This window comes from Chiloscyllium plagiosum, chromosome 12 (genome assembly GCF_004010195.1).
Source record: "Chiloscyllium plagiosum isolate BGI_BamShark_2017 chromosome 12, ASM401019v2, whole genome shotgun sequence".
In the NCBI taxonomy this organism is placed as follows: domain Eukaryota; kingdom Metazoa; phylum Chordata; class Chondrichthyes; order Orectolobiformes; family Hemiscylliidae; genus Chiloscyllium; species Chiloscyllium plagiosum.
Window position 1 is genome coordinate 14,653,971 of NC_057721.1, and position 19,053 is coordinate 14,673,023.

A 19,053-nucleotide genomic window follows, 5' to 3' on the forward strand; every position below is an offset into this window, starting at 1 on the left:
GATCGTTACATGCAATAGCAATAAAATAGAGAAATGGTGGTGATAACACACGGAATTCACTTCTGAGGTAATTGGATAGGGTGATCTTCAGATCATAAGGGTTGGACGGATTATTAATCAAATACTTTTACTTCTCTATCATGTGAAGTCATATTTCACTCAAAAATACTTGTCTGTGATTCCTTCCAGTCAATGGGGAATCTCGTTCACCAGCAGGAAACACTGGAAACAAAGGTGGACCTGTAACTTTAAAATACACCCTGTGTACAAGCTAGGTTTCACAATGCAAATAAGCACTTGGAAAGTGACTAAAACATCTTTGACTAATGTGGAATTCAGGCGTTTCATTCTTAACAGGATTGATTTGGAAAAAAGGGAAACTTGGCACCTCAAATCTATTTCCAAAGCCAGCAAGACTACTTTGTTGCAAAAGGTATTGAGTTTGCATTGGACAACCCAGTGTTGTGGGTGGCAGAAACATTTGTTTTCATGAGGCACTACTGTACAGGACAATATGATAGGAGCCCAAGTACCAAGTGGAAATAATAAACGTATTGATGCATTCCAGTTTTGTGCCTGGAAAATAATACTAATTCAGCTGCTTTGTAGAGCCAAACTCTGTCACTTGCAGCTCTGTGTGATTAGTGCAATGTTCAAACTGAGTATTCCAGAAAAGATTTAAGAGAGTTATTATTCATTATCATTGTTTTGCTTCCAAGCTTCTGATGGGACATGAAGGCATTATATAACATTTTGAATGGAATATTTACTAATGTTTAGATTCAACACACAGCTCATGTCTTCAGCCAAAGTTTTGCTTCCAGCATGCACCTTCCTTTAATAAGGCCAAGTGAATGCACTTCAACTCCCCATGAAATTTCTAACCTGTTCCTTGATTTCAGTCAAGTACAAAGGAGCTGGAACTAAGCAGTGGATGAGTTCCTTGACTGTCAGCAGCATTCTTGGCTCTGGGACAGAAGGTTGCAAGACTCACCAGACTCCAAACATTTGTGCACATTATTCAGGTGTCAGTGCAGTGCAGTGGCAGGTATCCATTGCCAGGAGTGTCAGCTTTTAAAAGTGATGTTAAACTGCAGCCACAGCTGCCTTTTCAAGTGGATGTATGGATGCAGGACAGTTCAGTTTTGTGACTTGGACCATGGTTATCCCTCAACAAACATTACAAAGCAGGTGTCCCTAAGCCCCAAATAGAGTGACTCTCTGATGTTCATTTCCTCCTACTGCTCTACATCGACAGACGCAAAACCCATATCCATTGCGAAGCAATATCATTTTTATGTTACTGCCATAACCTCCTTTTTAGTTGTGAAGTACAGTTCATTAAGGATCCTACACTCTGCAGTAAAGCATGCCAGAAGCCAGATTAATTGGACAAACTGTTCGTCAATAACCTAAAAGCATTAGTGCGAGGCTCCCCTTCCCATCAGCGTGATTGGGACCCCCTTGTCCTCACTTTTCATCCCACCAGCCTACACATCCAAAGGATCATTCTCTGCCATTTCAGACAACTCCAAGAGAATGGCACCACCAAATACATTTTCCCTTCACTCCTCCATCTGCATTTCACAGGGATCATTCCCTCCAGGACACCACTAACAGCACCCCTTCTTCCCATGGCACCTGGCCCTTCACCTCCTCCCTGCGCACCATCCAAAAGCCTAAACAATCTTTCCCAATGAGGTACTGCTTCACCTGTACCTCCTCCAATCTTGTGTATTGTATTTGCTGCACGCAATGTGACCGACTATATATTGGAGAAACCAAATGCAGACTGGGTGACTGCTTTGCAGAACACCTTCAGTCTATGTACAAGCATGACCCCGACCTTCCCGTAGCTGGTTATTTTAACACAGTATCCTGCTCGCGTGCCCACATGTCTGTCCTCAGCATGCTGCAGTGCTCCAGTGAATCACAGCGCAAACTGGAGAAACAACATCTCATCTTCAGACTAGGCACTTTACAACCTTCTGGACATAATATTGAGTTCAACATCTTCAAATTGTGAACCATTTATTTCCTTCCTTTGAAATTGTTATCATGTCCTCCCTTCCCCCATCTGACTTACTGTCCTTTCAAGTCTGGCAGGAACACACCATTGTTCTGCCATTCTCACAATCCGATCACTTAATGTAAACTACTAACATCTTTTCTCCAACTGCACCCTATACCCACTGTCCCACCCTCCCGAACTATAGCACAAATGCTGCTCCCTCCCCACTTCACATCAGCTCTGATAAAGAGTCATCTCGGCTCGAAACATTAGCTTGCTCTCTCTCCACGGACGCTGCCTGACCCGCTGTGATCTGCTTTTGTTGTTTTCTCCAGTGAGAAGATCCGGCATGGCCTGAGGCTAGATAAATGGCAGTTCAATGCTATTTTTCACCGTTTACAGTATTTGGAAAATATGATCTGTCTAGCCTGCCATGTATTTACAACAGTTTCCCTGCTTATTCCATGTTGGCTATTTTAAAAGGTCCTCTCAGTGGCAATACCTTTAGCGAAAAATACAAAGGGCCATGTTTGTTGACTGAGATTTAAGATGCTTCATCATCTGCTTACAATTCTCTATGACAGGGTGAAAGCTATGATAACGCACTGAAATAATTTGTACTCAGTAAAAAGCAGTGATATTATTGTTCCTTCACTATCACAAGATCATAATCTTGGGACTTCCTAATTGACAGCATTGTAAGCCCATTCCACTGATTTTCCAAAGGTGGAGAAAATGGCAGAATTCATTGCACTGTCAGCTTCATTATCTGAACCATAAGTCATTCTTTCTTATAATGAGGTATTATTTGGAATTCATACCTGGCAGATTTGAATGAGTATGGGCAAAGTCAAACCATTGGCAACTAAAGCAGGTACAAATCTTTACTAAGTAGGGATCGTTTTCAACAAATCTATGATCAGCAAAACTTTATCTCCTTTCTCATATTTAGTTACAAAAAGAAGATTAATTGCAAAGTAGGGAACAAACAAAGGCTTGCAAAATGCTTCTCATGAGGATAATTTTCCTTTAAAATGGTGTGCATGCATAGAATAGATAGAGAAATCAGATATACCTTTACTAGTCAGTGTGGACACGCAATATTTCCACGCAACTACATACTGGCCTGCAACCTACTGCCAGGAGGCAATGGCTGTTAAATGTTTCACAACAATTGAAAAACACAATGTACTCAAAAACACTAGACCCAAACTGTTAAGTGAACTTCAGTGTCACTCCTATAAGTGAGGTCAACAAATTAAGTGACAATTTCAAAGTACTTTTTAAAGTACTTTAAAAACCTTTGTCTATATTTAACATTATTCACTTGATGCAATGCATGATCTGCTGCAAAATTCAAATGTAGTGCTGTTAATTAGTGCTGTTACAATCTTTCACAGTCAAATTAAATGCAGGCTGGAAATAGACTTTCAAACTTCCTTTTTTTTTAAATCTGTTCCAGATGAAATTCTTTATCATAAAATGTACTGTTTCATTTGAGTGGTTGATCTTCAGAAGTGTATAAAACATTGCCACTAGTAAAGTTTGGTATTAACAGTAAAAAAAGAGTCATTAACAGTCATGTTGAGAAAAAGGTTGGCACAGTGGTTAGCACTACTGCCTCACAGCGCCAGGTTCAATACCCGCCTCAGGCAACTGCTTGTGTGGAGTTTGCACATTCTCCCCGTGTCTGTGTGGGTTTCCTCCCACAGTCCAAAAATGTGCAGGTTAGGTGAATTGGCCATGCTAAATTGCCTATAGTATTAGGTGAAGGGGTAAATGTAGGGGGATGGGTCTGGGTGGGTTGCTCTTTGGAGGGTTGGTGTGGACTTGTTGGGCCGAAGGGCCTGTTTCCACACTAGGTAATCTAATCTAAAAAATGTCACATGAAGGAACTTAAAGTGTCAGAATATTAAACAGAATTTTACACATAGAAATAGGCCATTCAGCCCAATAGATGAATGTTAACTTGTATGCTTCATACAAGCCTCCTCCTGCCTTACAGCACTTAACTTATCAACACATCTTTGAATTCATTTCTCCTTACATACTGATCAAGCTACTCCTTATATACATCAATGTTAATTGCCTCATTCACTACAATGTTTTCCACTATCACATCACTTGATGAGTAAATTCCTTGTGCATTTATAGTGACTATCATCAATTTGCGGCCTCCAGTTTGGTACTCTATTTCCCTCTGCACAAGTATTAAGAAATTTTGGATTCTTTGTAATTCATTCACCTAACATTTTTCCTGCTTGCAAGATTGAGTCATTTATTTGCAATTTGATCTTGGAGGTTGATAAAAACTCTATTCCTTTGTCAACCACTCTTATCTTGACTTTTACAGTTTATCCTGCCCACAGTAAATTTCCACTCCCTCTTTTACCAAAAGTAGGAAATGTGTCAAAAGAAAAGCATGAAAGAAGATTTCCAAATGCACAAGAGCAGGAGTAATCAGGAAGCATTGCTCATCTGTTCAGCTGTCAGTATCTCTGTTGGATCGGGTTGCATTAGAAAATGGAGCTGCTCATGTTAAGCCTCGTGTCTATAAAGGCGCATTCTTTGGAAGACTTTACGAGACAAACAAAATTGGGGTATTTCCAAATTAAACATGTGAAAATTATACTACTGTAGGAGGTTTGGTACTGGTTGCATGCAGCAGCAATCAGTTGGAAGGGTATCTTGTGACAGTATAGACAAAAATCTAAGTTAGACAAAAATCGGTATTAGCTGCTACTCTCAGGCTGGAGTGAGGGGGCCAAATCAGTCTGAATTTTCACTTGACATCCGGAATCCACTGGTATTTGAAGTTTCATGTTCCTGACTTCCTGAACTGCCTCCTCAGTTACCATGGAGAGCAAGAGAAATGGCACATGGAGTATGACACTCACAGAATCTCTAGTGTTGAAAATTAGGGCTTAATTTTATGTATTTTGATTGACTAATCGCCATTGCCAGATGGGTAAACACTGTCACCAGGAACCAACAGATAAAATTCTGGGATCTGACAGCGTCGTGGGACTAATTCAACAAGTGTGCTCAAAATTTCCATTCCACCACTCCCCTCACTTCTTCTGGGGATCTGGGAAGGTTCCACACTATCCATCCCACTCACATTTAATTCATTTCCCTTTAAACATAGATTTTCTTTGACAGCTCAGAAACATTGCAGCAAATATTCTACGCTGTTTGACCACACACGGGGCAAATCCACCAGATAAAGCCATTTTAGTCCATAGTTCACTGCAGTGAAGGTGGCAGAATTGGAGTAGATAAAGTTTCAGCTTTATTTCAGCTTTAAAATCTCAAGAAAGGGACTTACCCATCATACAACATCCCTGCAGTCATTAAAATATTCATTCAATGGAACAGTTAATACAGGCTATGATATAGAACAAACACACTAGACAAACTATATGTGAGATTCAATATTTTGTCTAATATTCAGACGTAACTGAATCTGAAATTTCACAACATACAGTAAAGAAATGTGGTTTCTCACTCAGTCATGAAATTACATATGTGCAACACAACAGACCAATGGAAAACTAATAAAGCTCACCACCACACTTATGAAGAATACACCATCATGGTATGCTGATGCATAACCACTTGATAGGATACCACACTCAGACCCCAGTGCAACTGCTTTTTGTTTGTGAAAGAAAGCTGTTTTTACAGATTAAGCATCAAGTTTATCAATACCAAGACATGCCTAGAGTGCAGGTTTTGCACAGGTTAGAAGACAGCACTCTATGTACAGGTACTGGACATACTGAGCATCTTTTGAAATAATTGCTGTCAATCTTTTTTTCTGTAACATGAGATTTGAATACACAAAGAGACAAAAAAAAAGTCACGAAGCAGGGATTCTTTGTTACAGTGGCATCAGATCATTATAGATATTTAGTCAGTTTGTTCAGATTTGTTAAGGTACATTTCTGGAGTAGGGAGGGCCTGATCCCATGCCTCCTGGCTTAGGGATAGGGACACTACTATTGCCTCCATCAGGTCATTATAAATTTGAGAGGAAGTTCAGAATAAACAAGAAACCATTAACATGGAATGAAGTCCTTTGTTTACTCTGAGTTCAGGAATCATTTGTTTGTGTCCTCCTTTTCTCCCAAGAGATGTCTTTTCCGAAATACACCTATTTTTCCACGAGGGTCTCTCAACTACTCCATGCCTTCCTTCAATACCTGCAGCAGGAGGCTCTAGTACATTAATATTTGACTCATTTATTCAATCATGCTAAAACTACTTGTTGTATTTAACCTTTACAATTCATTTATTATTTTAACTTGTTTCTCTCTTTTGTAGAACAATCCCACCATCCTGGAAACAAAACTGGTGAAACTTTGTACGGCCTCCTCTATAGCAATAAGACTTTTTCTGAGATAAGAAAATCAAGGCAGCATGATGACTCAGTGGTTAACACTGCTGCCTCACAGAGCCAGGGACTTGGGTTTAATTCTAATCTCGGGTGACTGGCTGTGTGGAGTTTGCACATTCTCCTCCTGTCTGTGTGGATTTCCTTCCATCGTCCGAAGATGTTTAGGTTAGGTGAATTGGCCATGCAAAAATTGCCCATAGTGCTCGGGGTGTGTAGGTTAGGTGCATTAGTCAGGGGATAATAGGATAGAGGAATGAGTTTTGGGGGTTACTCTTTAAAAGGAGGTGTGGACTTCTTGGGCTGAATCGCCTGTTTCCATACTGTAGGGATTCTTAAAAAAAATACTTATTTAAGATCCATGGCTTTACATTCTATTGGGAATAGAAAGTGAACCAAAACATTATGAGAATTTTGGTTGATCAATTCAATAGGTCACTGGCCTTACTTTCTATTAAAACATAATTTGAAAATGTGTACGAATTTTCTTTTCATGTACTTCTTGGTAAAGATTTAGTAATGGAAAGTTTGAGCTGGTCTATGGCTTAATAGTATATTTAACTGTAACTTCAATTGTTTCGAGATCAATTGAATTACTTATAATTAATGAGCAGTTAGTGCTGGCCTATTGGTGCTGGTTGTTCAATATTAGAGAGCAATAATTGACCCACGAGGTTGTTATTCATCAGTGAGTAGTTTAAGTAGATTCAATCACCATGTTTTTTTATTGGCGTTATGGGCTGCAATTGTCTAATGGAACAGGAACAGGAACAGGAATTGATCATTCAGCCCATTTAATATGATAGTTGTTAATTAAGCACTTCAATGCTTTTTCACAGCCTATTTCACAGTCCTGTATGCCTCCAGTAATGAGAAATCTTTTAAATATCTACTTTAAACACACTGAAGGACTGAACTTCTGCAACCCTTTGTTATAGAGAATTCCATGCCTCTAAGTAAAGAAATTTGTCTCATCTTGGTTATCCCCTTTATTTTTAAAATTGAGTTCCATGGTTCTCGTCTCCACAAACAGGGGAGACATCTTACCTGTATCTACCCTATCTATCCTGCTATGTGTTTCATTGGTTTCAATTAGATCATGTCTCATTCTTCAATACTTCAGAAAATACATGTTAGTTTGCCCAATCTCTCTTTGTAGGGCAATCCTTGAAACAGGACTGGTGAAACTTTGTACTACTTCCTCTATAGCATTAAGACCGTTTCTGAGATACGAAAAACAAGGCAGCACACAGCTCTCCAGGTGCAGTCTAACCAAGCCCTGCAAAATTGAAAAAGTCTTCACTAGTCCTACATTCAAATCTTCTTGCGTTAAAGGCTACCATTCCCTTAGCCCTCCCAATAGCTTGCTACACTTGTTAATCTTTGATTTCTTATTGACAAGGGCACCTAAGTCTCTTTGTACATCTACTCTTTCCTATCTCTTGCTATTTAAAATTAATCTGCACATCTAGTCATATCAAAGTGTATATATATTAACACTTTAACATTATTATATTCTATCTGCCATGTTCTTGCCCATTCATTAAGCCTGTCCAAATCCTCTTGCAGTCATTTTATATCTTCCTCACAACATACATTCCCTGTTACCTTTGTATCATCCACAAATTTTAAAACATTACATTTGTTCCCCAAATCCAAATCATTTGCTGTGAGCAGTTGGGGCTCAAGTACCGATCCTTGCTGTACCTCACTGCTCACAACCTGTGAACGCGAGAATGACCATTTATTCCTTATGTGTTTCCTGCCTGTTGGCCAATCCATAATCAATGCTGGTACATTATTTCCTTTGTGGAAGGCAACTTCCTGTGGAGAGCTGTTCAAAACCCTCTAAAATTCAAGTATATTACACCCACTGAGTCTGTTTTATCAATTTTGTTCATTACAGCAGCAAAAGTGTCAACACCCGTATATCAAAAACAATTTCTCATTCATAAATCCATGCTGTCTATGCAGAGTCAGATCATTATTATGAAATGTCCATTTATCATATTTTTTATAATCGATTCCATCAGTTCTCTCCATTGATGTAAGGCTAATGAGTCACAGTTCTCCATTTTCTCTCTTGCTCCTTTCTTAAACAGTGGGGTGACATCTCCCAGCAGGAATCCTTCCAGAATCTATAAAATTTAGTAAGATGACAGCCAAAACGTCAACTATTTCTGTAACTACCTCCTTCAACACTCTGGGATGTAAAGTCTCAGGTCTCAAGTACTTCTCAACTTTCAGTCCCTTTCATTTCTCCAGTAAAATGCTTTTACTAATTGCCCTGAAGTCCTCATTCTCCCTAGTCACTTGGGTCTACATCTCTCGGAGATTTCTTGCATGTACATCAGTGAAAACAGGCATGAGGTAATAATTTAGTTTCTCTGCTACTTCTCTGCCAAATCTCCAGTATAAATTGTCCTGATCCTGCCTGTAATGTACACACATTTATATCAGACAAATGTTTCTTTTTTATACACATATGGAAGCTTTAACAATCTTATTATGTTTTGTGTTGGAGAGATAACATTCACATTATATTCCCCATTTCTTTATCAGTTATTTACTCCTCCTTTCCTCTATTTAGAAAACCTCCTAAAACTCAGGTTTACTACTTTTCTGGTAACTATATAAGCCTTTTCATTTGATCTTTTACAATCTTAACTTCCTTCATCAGACTCAGTCGACTGATTTCCAGAAGCCCTTTGACAAGGTGCCACATAGGAGGCTGCTAAATAAGCCTATGGTGTTCGGGGCAAGGTACTGGCATAGACAGAGGATTGGCTGACTGACAGAAGGCAGAGAGTAAGGATAAAGGATCTTTTTAAGATTGGCAGCCGGTGACTAGCAGAGTTCCACAGGATTCAGTGTTAGGTTCACGATACTCACATTATACATTAACAATCTGGAGAAAGGAATGGAGGGCATTTTTGCTAAGCTTACCAAGGTAGGTGGAGGGACAGAGGGTGTTGAGGAAGCTGGGAAGCTGCAGAAGGACTTGGACAGACTAAGAGAGTGGCAGGCAGAATACAAAGTGGGAAAGTGTGAATTATGCACTTTGGTAGGAAGAACTGAGATGTAATCTATTTAATTTCTGTAGCAGGGAGGTTTTGTTACATTACAGGAATACGATAGTGTCCAAATGACATAAATTGCAAATGTACAGTTTTTCCAGATACAATAGCTATGTCATTTTCCGTACCCACTTTCATCTGTGATTTCCTCATCATTGTTCAACTTAATAAGAGCAATATTTCATTGTACACTACATCTGTGCTAACAAAATGATTAATTCCAGTCATTTCACAAGAAATGACCAAACTTTTCATTGATTTTACTGTGTTATCATCCACAGATCAGAAACTGGTTGAACTCCCAAGTTCCTTAACTTTGTCCCAATACTTATAGCCTTTTAACCACACAAATCCACACATTACAGACATTTATCAACTGGCCAATACTGCATTTTGGAAAGACTGCCACCATTGGGTGAAACCTCTTGTGACCAAAACAATGCCCTGTCTTTGATCTGCATCTCCAACATCATCCTTCAAACCTTATACTGTTTAGTTTTGAATACTATATTAAACCAGTTGCATAATTCAAGATGTAATGTACATTGAATTGCACCTGATACATCAATTGACCAGCATTTTTGGGTTTTATTCTCTTATTCTAAATCTCAAAGTTATCAATAATGTTTCTGACCTAATTTCTCTTAGTTTTAGTTTTTCTTTCATACTGTAACCTACTAACTGTATCTAGACAGTCTCGGCACTTTGTTAATTTTATGCCATTTTTGATGTATTGCTGATTGCACCCATTGTGCTATAAGCACTTCTCAAAAGGAATGCTTTCCCAGAATTTATTTTTAGTGTTTCTGACATTTGTTCTGGGAATATAAATTTATCTGCAACCTAACTCTTTGTCTGTACTGGATACTTTGGCACAATTCAAAACTCAAGTGTCAGCATAGATTATGGAATGTCCAAATGAACTTTTTGCAATCCTGCATACAGTCTACTGAATTCTATTTTGTGGTCTTCCATGGTACTATTTTCAATATTTCTCAATTTGATACAATCTGACCACATCTCATAAACATTCAATAAAGCATATCTTTGATAAATATTATCTATGGAAGTTAACAATTTGTCCAAACATTCATCTGTGTTCTTCATCAGGATCCAATTCCAAACAAAGATTTACTTCTTAACCTACTTCACTTTGGCAACGATGTGCTAAGGCCATACGTTACTTTCTTTATGGTAAAGAAGTAACGCAGCTCCACATGGCTAGTGGCTTCATAACGTCCCTATAGATCCTGTCTATGCAATCCTCTGACTCTCACTATTGTTATGTCCATGATTGTATACATAATCGCAGGATGCATTCTCAACCTGGCCAAGCTGACCTGCTATCCCATAATTCTAAAATGTATTTTAGAATAAGTATGATTTATACTAGAGTAAGTATAAACCTACGACAAAGACTTACTAGTAAATTCACATTGCTTCAATAAACTAACTTTATTTTCCTTCAGCTTACTTTATTATTTTATTTCACTTCAACTTATTTTAACTTTACTTCTTATTTGGTAGTGTTGGTTGCTAAAATCCAAATACTTCTCATTTATTTTTTTATAAATGATACTTTTCTTCTAATTTTAAGCTAACTAAACTCACTTCCTGACAGCAACTTCTCCTCATCCAATTCACTTATAGTTTTTCGACAGTGTAACTCTTGGATTTTTACTAACACTCAGCCTGGCTGTGGAGTCACCCTGAGTGAAGGCATTTCCCACATTCTCAGTTGTCCCCATTCCCAGAAGGTGAGTAAATGTCTTGAGCCTCTTTCTCAATCTGCTGTCCGATAGAAATGTCTCCTGCAGGTCCAACTATCTCTACTCCCAATAGGTTCCCGGTCTCCATGTCCCCCTTTCCCTTGTACTTTCAATGTAATAAATAATATATCCATGAATATTTTATGCCACCAGAGGAGAGTATACATTGTCTCAGACCCTCATGATTTATTGAATATCATGTGAGGTGCCCATAGTTCATTCCTGGGTAATAACGTTCACTCATGAGTCTGGCTGTTCATTTGAGTGGCTTGGCTGGTGATTAGGCTTTATGTTTCAGTAAGACATAGCTTGCTTTAGTTCACAGACATAAGAATCAGTTAATTAATTGATTAACAGATTAAGTATGATTATAAATCAAACTATGGCAACTAAAATTTGAATTTTTACAATACAGATTGTCCCAACTGTTTCATGTCTATGTGACTCTAGTCCCACACCAAAGTGATTGATTCTTACCTGCTCTCTTGTGGCCCTGATGAACGATGCATGTGAATGTAACAGCACGAAGAATGTCATATGGACTGCGTCAATCGAGAAGGCAACCCACTACCACTCTCTCAGGGCAAGTTGGTATGGATCAGTTGTGCACACATTCTTAGAATGAATCATTAAAAGCAGCCCCTCAAGTAAAACCCCAATGATAAAAGTTTTACAAACAAAACCAAAGTCAGATGCCATTCTCTCTCTATAGGTCGGCGGTACTAAAGAAACCTTGCTGATATGTAGCTCCAGGTTTTGGCCGTCAGGAATATCCCACATCTGCAGTATTTATTCCAAGTTGGACTTGAGCAGTATTCTTTGATTTTACAAACTCAGATTAATGTACAGATCAATGACAGCCTGGATTTGGAGCGACATAGCATGCTTCCCCAATAAATGCTTACCGAAGTGATGCGTAAAAATAAAAACACTGTAAAGGTTTTCTGCAAAATATGGCTGTTTGAAAATCTTATATTGAATAAGATATCTTATATTGAAAGACAGGGGACTGAAATTCCTGGCTTTGCTAATTTCAATGTTTAACATAAAGGTGACAGGAGTAATAATTTGTGGAGTGTAGATTGTAGTGCTGATAGGGCCATTTCAGATGTCTATTCTACTCTGGAGATCCCTGCCCTTTCAAAAATGGATGGAAGGACATCAGTGAAATTTGAGAGAATAAATAAGATACATATATGGAACTCCTGCAGCTTTCTTGAGCAGTATGGTCAGTGACAAAGTGAGTTGCTAGGTATCTTTCTACAATGACCTTAACGACCTGCTGTGACAAAACTGCTACAAATCCAGTTGTTTCATGGTATTGTATGTACAGTAGTTCATTTAACTGTAACTGTATAATTACTGCACTTAGTTTCTATATTTTATGCTTATAATTTTCAGTGTATCCCTATTAAAATGTTATATGCTAGACTGCATTTTTATGTATTAACTTTCTCTACTTATAATTTCACTCGACAATATATCATACCGTGTTTCAGATTGTATATTTGAATTCTTTTGCCTTTGATCATTTATTGTGGTGTAACTAATTCATCCATTCTCTATTGTAATGTGCAATATCCTCTTTTCATATCCTATTGTATTCTATTTTATTGTAAAATTCAGTGTCTTAATTTATTTTTCTCTCACTCAATTACCTAACAGGTGGCACAGTGGTTAGCACTGCTGCCTCAGAGACCCAGATTCAATTCCCACCCCAGGCAACTGTCTGTGTGGAGTTTGCACATTCTCCCTATGTCTGCGTGGGTTTCCTCTGGGTGCTTTGGCTTCCTCCCACAGTCCAAAAATGTGCAGCTTAGGAGAATTGCCCACAGTGTTAGGTGAAGGGGTAAATGTAGGGGAATAAGTCTGGATGGGCCGCTCTTCGATGTGGACTTGTTGGGCCGAAGGACCTGCTTCCACACTGTAAGTAATCTAATCTATGGCTGTTTCTTCTCTGCACTGATTTGTAAATTTATTGTGTTATTGAATTTTATTGAAATAAAAATGTTTAGAACTTATATTTTATTAAAATAATGTTGAACATAGGATGACTGAAATTTAGAGGCAGGAGACATATACAAGAATTTGCGTGTGTTTCCTCTGGGTGCTCCGATTTCCTCCCACAGTCCAAAGATGTGCAGGTTAGATGGAGTGGCCATGCTAAATTGCCCATAGTATCCAGAGTGGTGTAGGTGAGATGGATTAACCGTGGGAAATGCAGGGTTACAAGGATAGGTTTTGGTGGTGGGGGTGGGGGGATTCTGGGTGGGGTGCTCTTTGGAGGGTCAGTGTGGACTCAATGGGATGAAATGACCTGCTTCCACACTGTAGGGATTCTATGATTAGATAACTTAGGTGCTTCAACAAAATTTCTTTAAGTTTTACATTGAAGGGGTTGATTGAGATTTTCTTTCAATTCGGACTTTCATCGAGCTTTTCAGAGGCCTTCACTGAACAGCTGAGGTTTTTTTTATTCTAAATATAGAAGTAAAACTAAAACAGTACACATCTTAAAGGGTTTTGTTTTACATTGCTAAGGTTTTATTTTGAAAAGCCGGACAGTACTTTTTTAAAATAAGGAATTGCGCTTTCGTTTTGAGGAGTCCTACATGAGATCAGCTCTGGAGAAGATTGTTTCTCTTCACGGAATTTATTGAAGAGGAGTTGTTTTTGATTGAGATAATCAGCCAAATGGTTGATTTTATTCAAGATGACTCTGTGATTCAAAGGTCACATTTCCCTTCATTTTGAGAGGAAGGGCAAAACTATGGTTAATGACCTCAGCTTGTGTAGAGGCTCATGGGAATATCAGAATTTTCTCTGTTTTCCTTAAAATAAATGGCATGAATCTGTGAATTTAAATTTTTAACATTTATCCCTCTTCTGGGTATATTAACTGATTGTCAAGGTTAAAAGAACAATATTGTCAGTATTTCTGATTAAAGTTTTTTATCATGAATAAAATTAAACTTATTGGAAGCATTTCAAAGCCCAACGTTTGTTGGTGATGCGTTCAAATCAATGAAAGAAAACTTAACTAATAATAAATGTAATTTTGTCTAAAATGTACTTCTGTTCTCCTCTTGGCTTTAATTCAGATTTTCTCAGTATTTTTTCTTTGTTCCTTGTTTGAAATGGGTTCAAGGTAGGGGAGCAGACTCTCAAAGCAATCGGTCATGTAAGGATTCCTACTGGGATTTAAGTTAGAAGTAATGGCTCATTCAATCAGTGGACATTGTGTGCCCATAGTTAAGGTAGACCAAGCTCTACATGGTGTAGTGTTCCATGTGAAACCTGAGGCATAGCTTATAGTTGTGAGGGGATGGACAGCTATGCTGCTATCTATCTCACTAGAACAGCTACCAAATGTGATCTCTGTACTGCAGTTACTGGGCTAGCTTTGGCGTGAGAGATTAAAATGCTATTCAATTCTTATGAGGTGAAAAGAGACGTATTTATAATTTTTGGTTTCGTGTCCTCTCTTTTCTTCTCTGACAGTGGAGACCTGGCAGAAACCTGAATGGCTGGATCACTCAGGAGGAGACAACTGTGGATGTCATGGCTTGACAACTTCAAATAATTTTTGACCATTCAAAGATATATCAAGCTGCATGCTTACAACCCCCAATTCTCCTTCATTAGAGGTTGACCAGTTTAACAGACAAAAAAAGCTGTGCCCTAATCCCGGTTAAACCTTGGATGAGACCTGACAGGGTTTCAGAAACAATAAGGATGAATTTGGTGTGCAGTGTTGTCAACAAATTTGAGGTCAGGTTCAAATGTATAGATAGTTTTAAAAGTGTATAATTTAAGGATGCCAATCATAAGTATATATCTGTCTTGCCAACACTGACAGCATGCTTGAACACAAGCCAAAGGTTATTATGGTATACTTTGAAGTAATTTGCACTCCCAGAGCTTACCAGAACTATTATGAATTGAGGATTGAGATATGAACTCTTCAATTAATTCTGATCCTTGCAAGTAAGCCTTTTAAACTTCTTATTGATTTATTTCATTCTCCTAGTCCTTTTTGACTGTCTTTATTAAAGCCAGAATATATCTTTGCATAAGACCTTTAGAGGTGTTTGGAGAAAGTTTAAGAAAGGTAACATGAAAACAGGAAGTGCCCAAAGTGCAGACATATTGTTTCCCTCCTTACCTGAACGTTTGAACCGAGATTTGAGAACCGTTTTACCTAAAAAATCAGAATGTTGTCAATATTCTGTCGTGACTAAACATGCAGGCGCTTTGCATCCTTCTGGAGAAAGACTGCTTTTATTACTGGCTTCGCTATGAGATACGATGCTGGAGAATCGGGCCACTTTTGACCCTGGGAACACAATTAGCACCTGTGTATGAAATGTCTTTGTCCATCATTTGTTCACAGGCATTAATCTATTTATTCAAATTAGATACATGCTTTGCATTCATAGCCAAGCTTGTAACTTTATTCTTTATGAATAATGCCCAGGGCAGGAGCACAAACCTGGAACCTGTTGATTATATGTAAGAAGTTATTAGGAGCAAAACCAAGTCTTAAACATAGAGTACATGGTTAAAGACCACATTTCCACAATAACTGCTTGTATGGGGAGATATTAACAGTGGGACCAGGAGTTGGCCATTTCAACTCCTTGCATCTTCTGCACTCAGTTAAATCATGGCTGATCTGCAGTCTCATATTTCTGCCTTTTCTTCATAATCCCTGATATCCTTACTTAAGAAACAGCATCTATCAATTTAAATCCAATCGTTCCCAACTATCCATGGCCTTACTGGGAGAGAATTCCAGACATGTTTAATGAATGGTTCGATCAATTTTGGACGTTAAACAAACAAATCATTGTGTGCCTTTACTATATAAAAATCATTTTTTGGTGATGATCAATTAGAATATGCAGATCCTAAAGTGACACTTGAATGGCTATTAATGCCTGATGAAGGGCTTATGCCCGAAACATCGATTTTCCTGCTCCTCGGATGCTGCCTGACCTGCTGTGTTTTTCTCGCACCACTCTAATCTTGACTCTAATCTCCAACAGCTGCAGTACCCACTTCCGTCAGGCTATTAATGCTACCAAGGAAAGCCACTCAGACAGCCATTCTTCTGCCATTCACATGAGTTGGGAAAACTCCAGGTACAGGCCCCCTCCTTTGTCCAGCTGTGCACCTTGTAATAGAGAAAGCTACCTTTGTGCAGGAGAAGGTTATTGGGATTAGGTGCTTCTGAGATGAGTGGCTGGATGGCCCTGAGTCACCCAAAGGGAAGAAATGAGTGTTGAAGAAACTATAACTGTTTTCTCATGAACCTTCAGCCTGCCCTCTCAGATACTTGCAGATCCTCTGTTAATTGGGGACCTCAGGGCAGGACCTCACACCTCATTTAAGATCTCATACACTAAGAGCAGGAAGTGGAAGACAATTAAATTACTTTGAAATTTTCTTTGAGGACCTAAAGGGCCAGCAAGCTTTCCTTTGCCTTCACAAAATAAAACAGTGGCCCTTCCTTGGATAAGTTTTAGCTCCCCCCACTAACCACAATTCCCATTCCTAAGTGCTGCAATGCATTTACCGTGTGCCTGGGACAAATCTCATGAGTCGCCAATGGAAACTTCCTGCTACTCAAAAAACTGCTTTGGCAATTGGATTGTGAATTTGGCTGGGTGGCCAAAGTGTAAACAAGACTTAGCAAATAAAATCTACCTGGCTTCACATTGATGATGATTAGGTCTGTTGTCTACCATGGACGTTCCTCTCAGCAACAATTTTGCCTCAAGTTTGAACCAACCATGAAATGTTTAACTATAACACCTGAATCAGGTCTTTAGCTCAGTGGTTAGCACTGCTACCTCACAGCACCAAGGACCTGGGTTTGATTCCAGCCTTGGGTGACTGTCTGCATGGAATTTGCACATTCTCCCTGTGTTTGTGTGGATTTCCTCCCACAATCCAAAGATGTGCAGGTTAGGTGAATTGGCTATGCTAAAATGCCTGCAGTGTTCAGGGAGGTGTTGGGCAGGTGGGTTACGGTCTGGATGGGTTGCTCCTTGGAGGGTCAATTGGGCCTTGTGACATTGCTCACCTCTTTGACAAAGACCAGTTTATTTCATAACGTGGCACATTTAAATTCCCCTTTCACTAGCAGCAGAACAGAATTGATCTACATCCACAACAGAAAAGGTTCTCTCCCATTCTTTCTCCTCTTTGACTTCAACCAAGTTTCCAGAGGGGGATCTGTCCTTCTCCACTCTCACATGGTCACTGAGGACATATATTGCTCTTCTTTCTGCTCCTTCAGTTGAGCTATATAATGCATGTGTCAATATGTTACACATGGGAAGGATTAGATTATTTTCACAGAGGATAGTAGACGTTTAGAAAGCCAGTAATTTACTGCATAACTACAAAAGAGAGCTAAACCTGTTCCTAACTAAAGTGAAGTTCGTGGTATTTGAAACATTAAGTGTAATACTTGAGCCATTTAAATCATGGTCAACATTTTAATCACTTAAGGTGGACAGGCAGGGGGAGAATCAGGCAGACATTTTCTAATATTTAGTTCTTAAATTGGCCTCTAATTAGTTATGCTTTCGCCTCTCTCCCAGGAGATTACATGGCAACTGATAAGCTCATTCTTTAGGCCATGTTCTTATATCCAGATGTACATTGGATTAGTGGGATTCAAAATAATCTCGTATGATTAAAGTTTTTGTTTTGGTTCTAAATCGCTTGCAGATTTGTTAAAAGATTAGTTAACATTGTTCATTCCCAGAATATTTTAGTATTTCATGCATCGCAGAACAATTTAGCTGATGGTGTTGTTTAGCTTTGGCTAAAAGTGCTGGTTGTGTGAGATAAGAGAATAATTTATGGACAAAACAATTAGTTGCTTGCTTAATAATAAGCAGATTGACCAGGTGAAAGAAAAACAAAAATCACTGGAGAAACTCAGCTGAAAATTTTGTTCAAACAAACTCATGGCTAGGGATTGTATTTACAGTAACTGTGATCAGACTATAATAATTCAACAAGGACTCTGCTTGTTGGAAGCCTAAGATTTTAAGCTTTCCTTAAGCTGTTGGTAAAAAATCAAAGTAAAATGGATGGATGCTGGTTATATCTCTACCCAGGATAAAAATGACAAAAATATATTTTATTTCTCTGTATGCTTGTAAATTAGAGAGTTTCAATGTCAAAGTCTGACAAGAGCAGGCGTGATGGGCAAGCTGGTAATATTTATTTTGTCCCATTATTTTTGTGTATTGGTCATCTGAACACCAAGAATGATGCAGATTGTATGAAGAATGAACTATCCTTTGACATACTTTCGAGCTGTGGGATTTCTCATCCATTGTATTGGAGACTGACTCTTGTGTACAGAGGAACCTTGATTATCCGAATACCAATAATCTGAAAATCAGATTATCCGAAGGAGATCTCGAGGCCCCGATGGAAACATTACATCAAAGATGTGTTTCCAGCAGTGATTGCGTCTTTTGTTTACAGTCATTAAACAGGCACCGTCTCCAAATGAGTGTCTGCCTGCGTGCTCTCTCTCCCCACACTTTTCCTGGAGTTCTACACAGGGATGTACCCTAAACCCCCCTTCCCCAGATAATCGCTCCAACATTGTCCTGTACAGGGCAAAGGTGGAACCTGTCAAAAATGTTGCAGTAATAGGTGTGTGTGTATACGCTCTCGCTAGTTAGAGACTTACCCCACAAAGACAGCTGCTGCAGTCTTGTTGTTTGTGTACAGTCCAGCTGCCCCAGAGAGGGAGCCTGGGTGGGGGCG

General features: G+C 38.8%; 1 protein-coding gene across 44 annotated transcripts in view; it reads right to left on the reverse strand.

The window, feature by feature from the left end:
• Positions 1-19,053, reverse strand: part of LOC122554996 (adhesion G-protein coupled receptor G2-like) — a 226,179-nt gene that overhangs the window by 180,953 nt on the left and 26,173 nt on the right. For 38 of the 44 annotated variants that reach the window (XM_043700545.1, XM_043700538.1, XM_043700529.1 and 35 more), the window contains exon 4: positions 15,419-15,454. The exons of the other annotated variants lie outside the window; for them this stretch is intronic. In XM_043700545.1, coding sequence (XP_043556480.1) covers positions 15,419-15,454 — 36 coding nt within the window. The remainder of the gene's footprint in view (positions 1-15,418; positions 15,455-19,053) is intronic. 44 annotated transcript variants of the gene reach the window in all.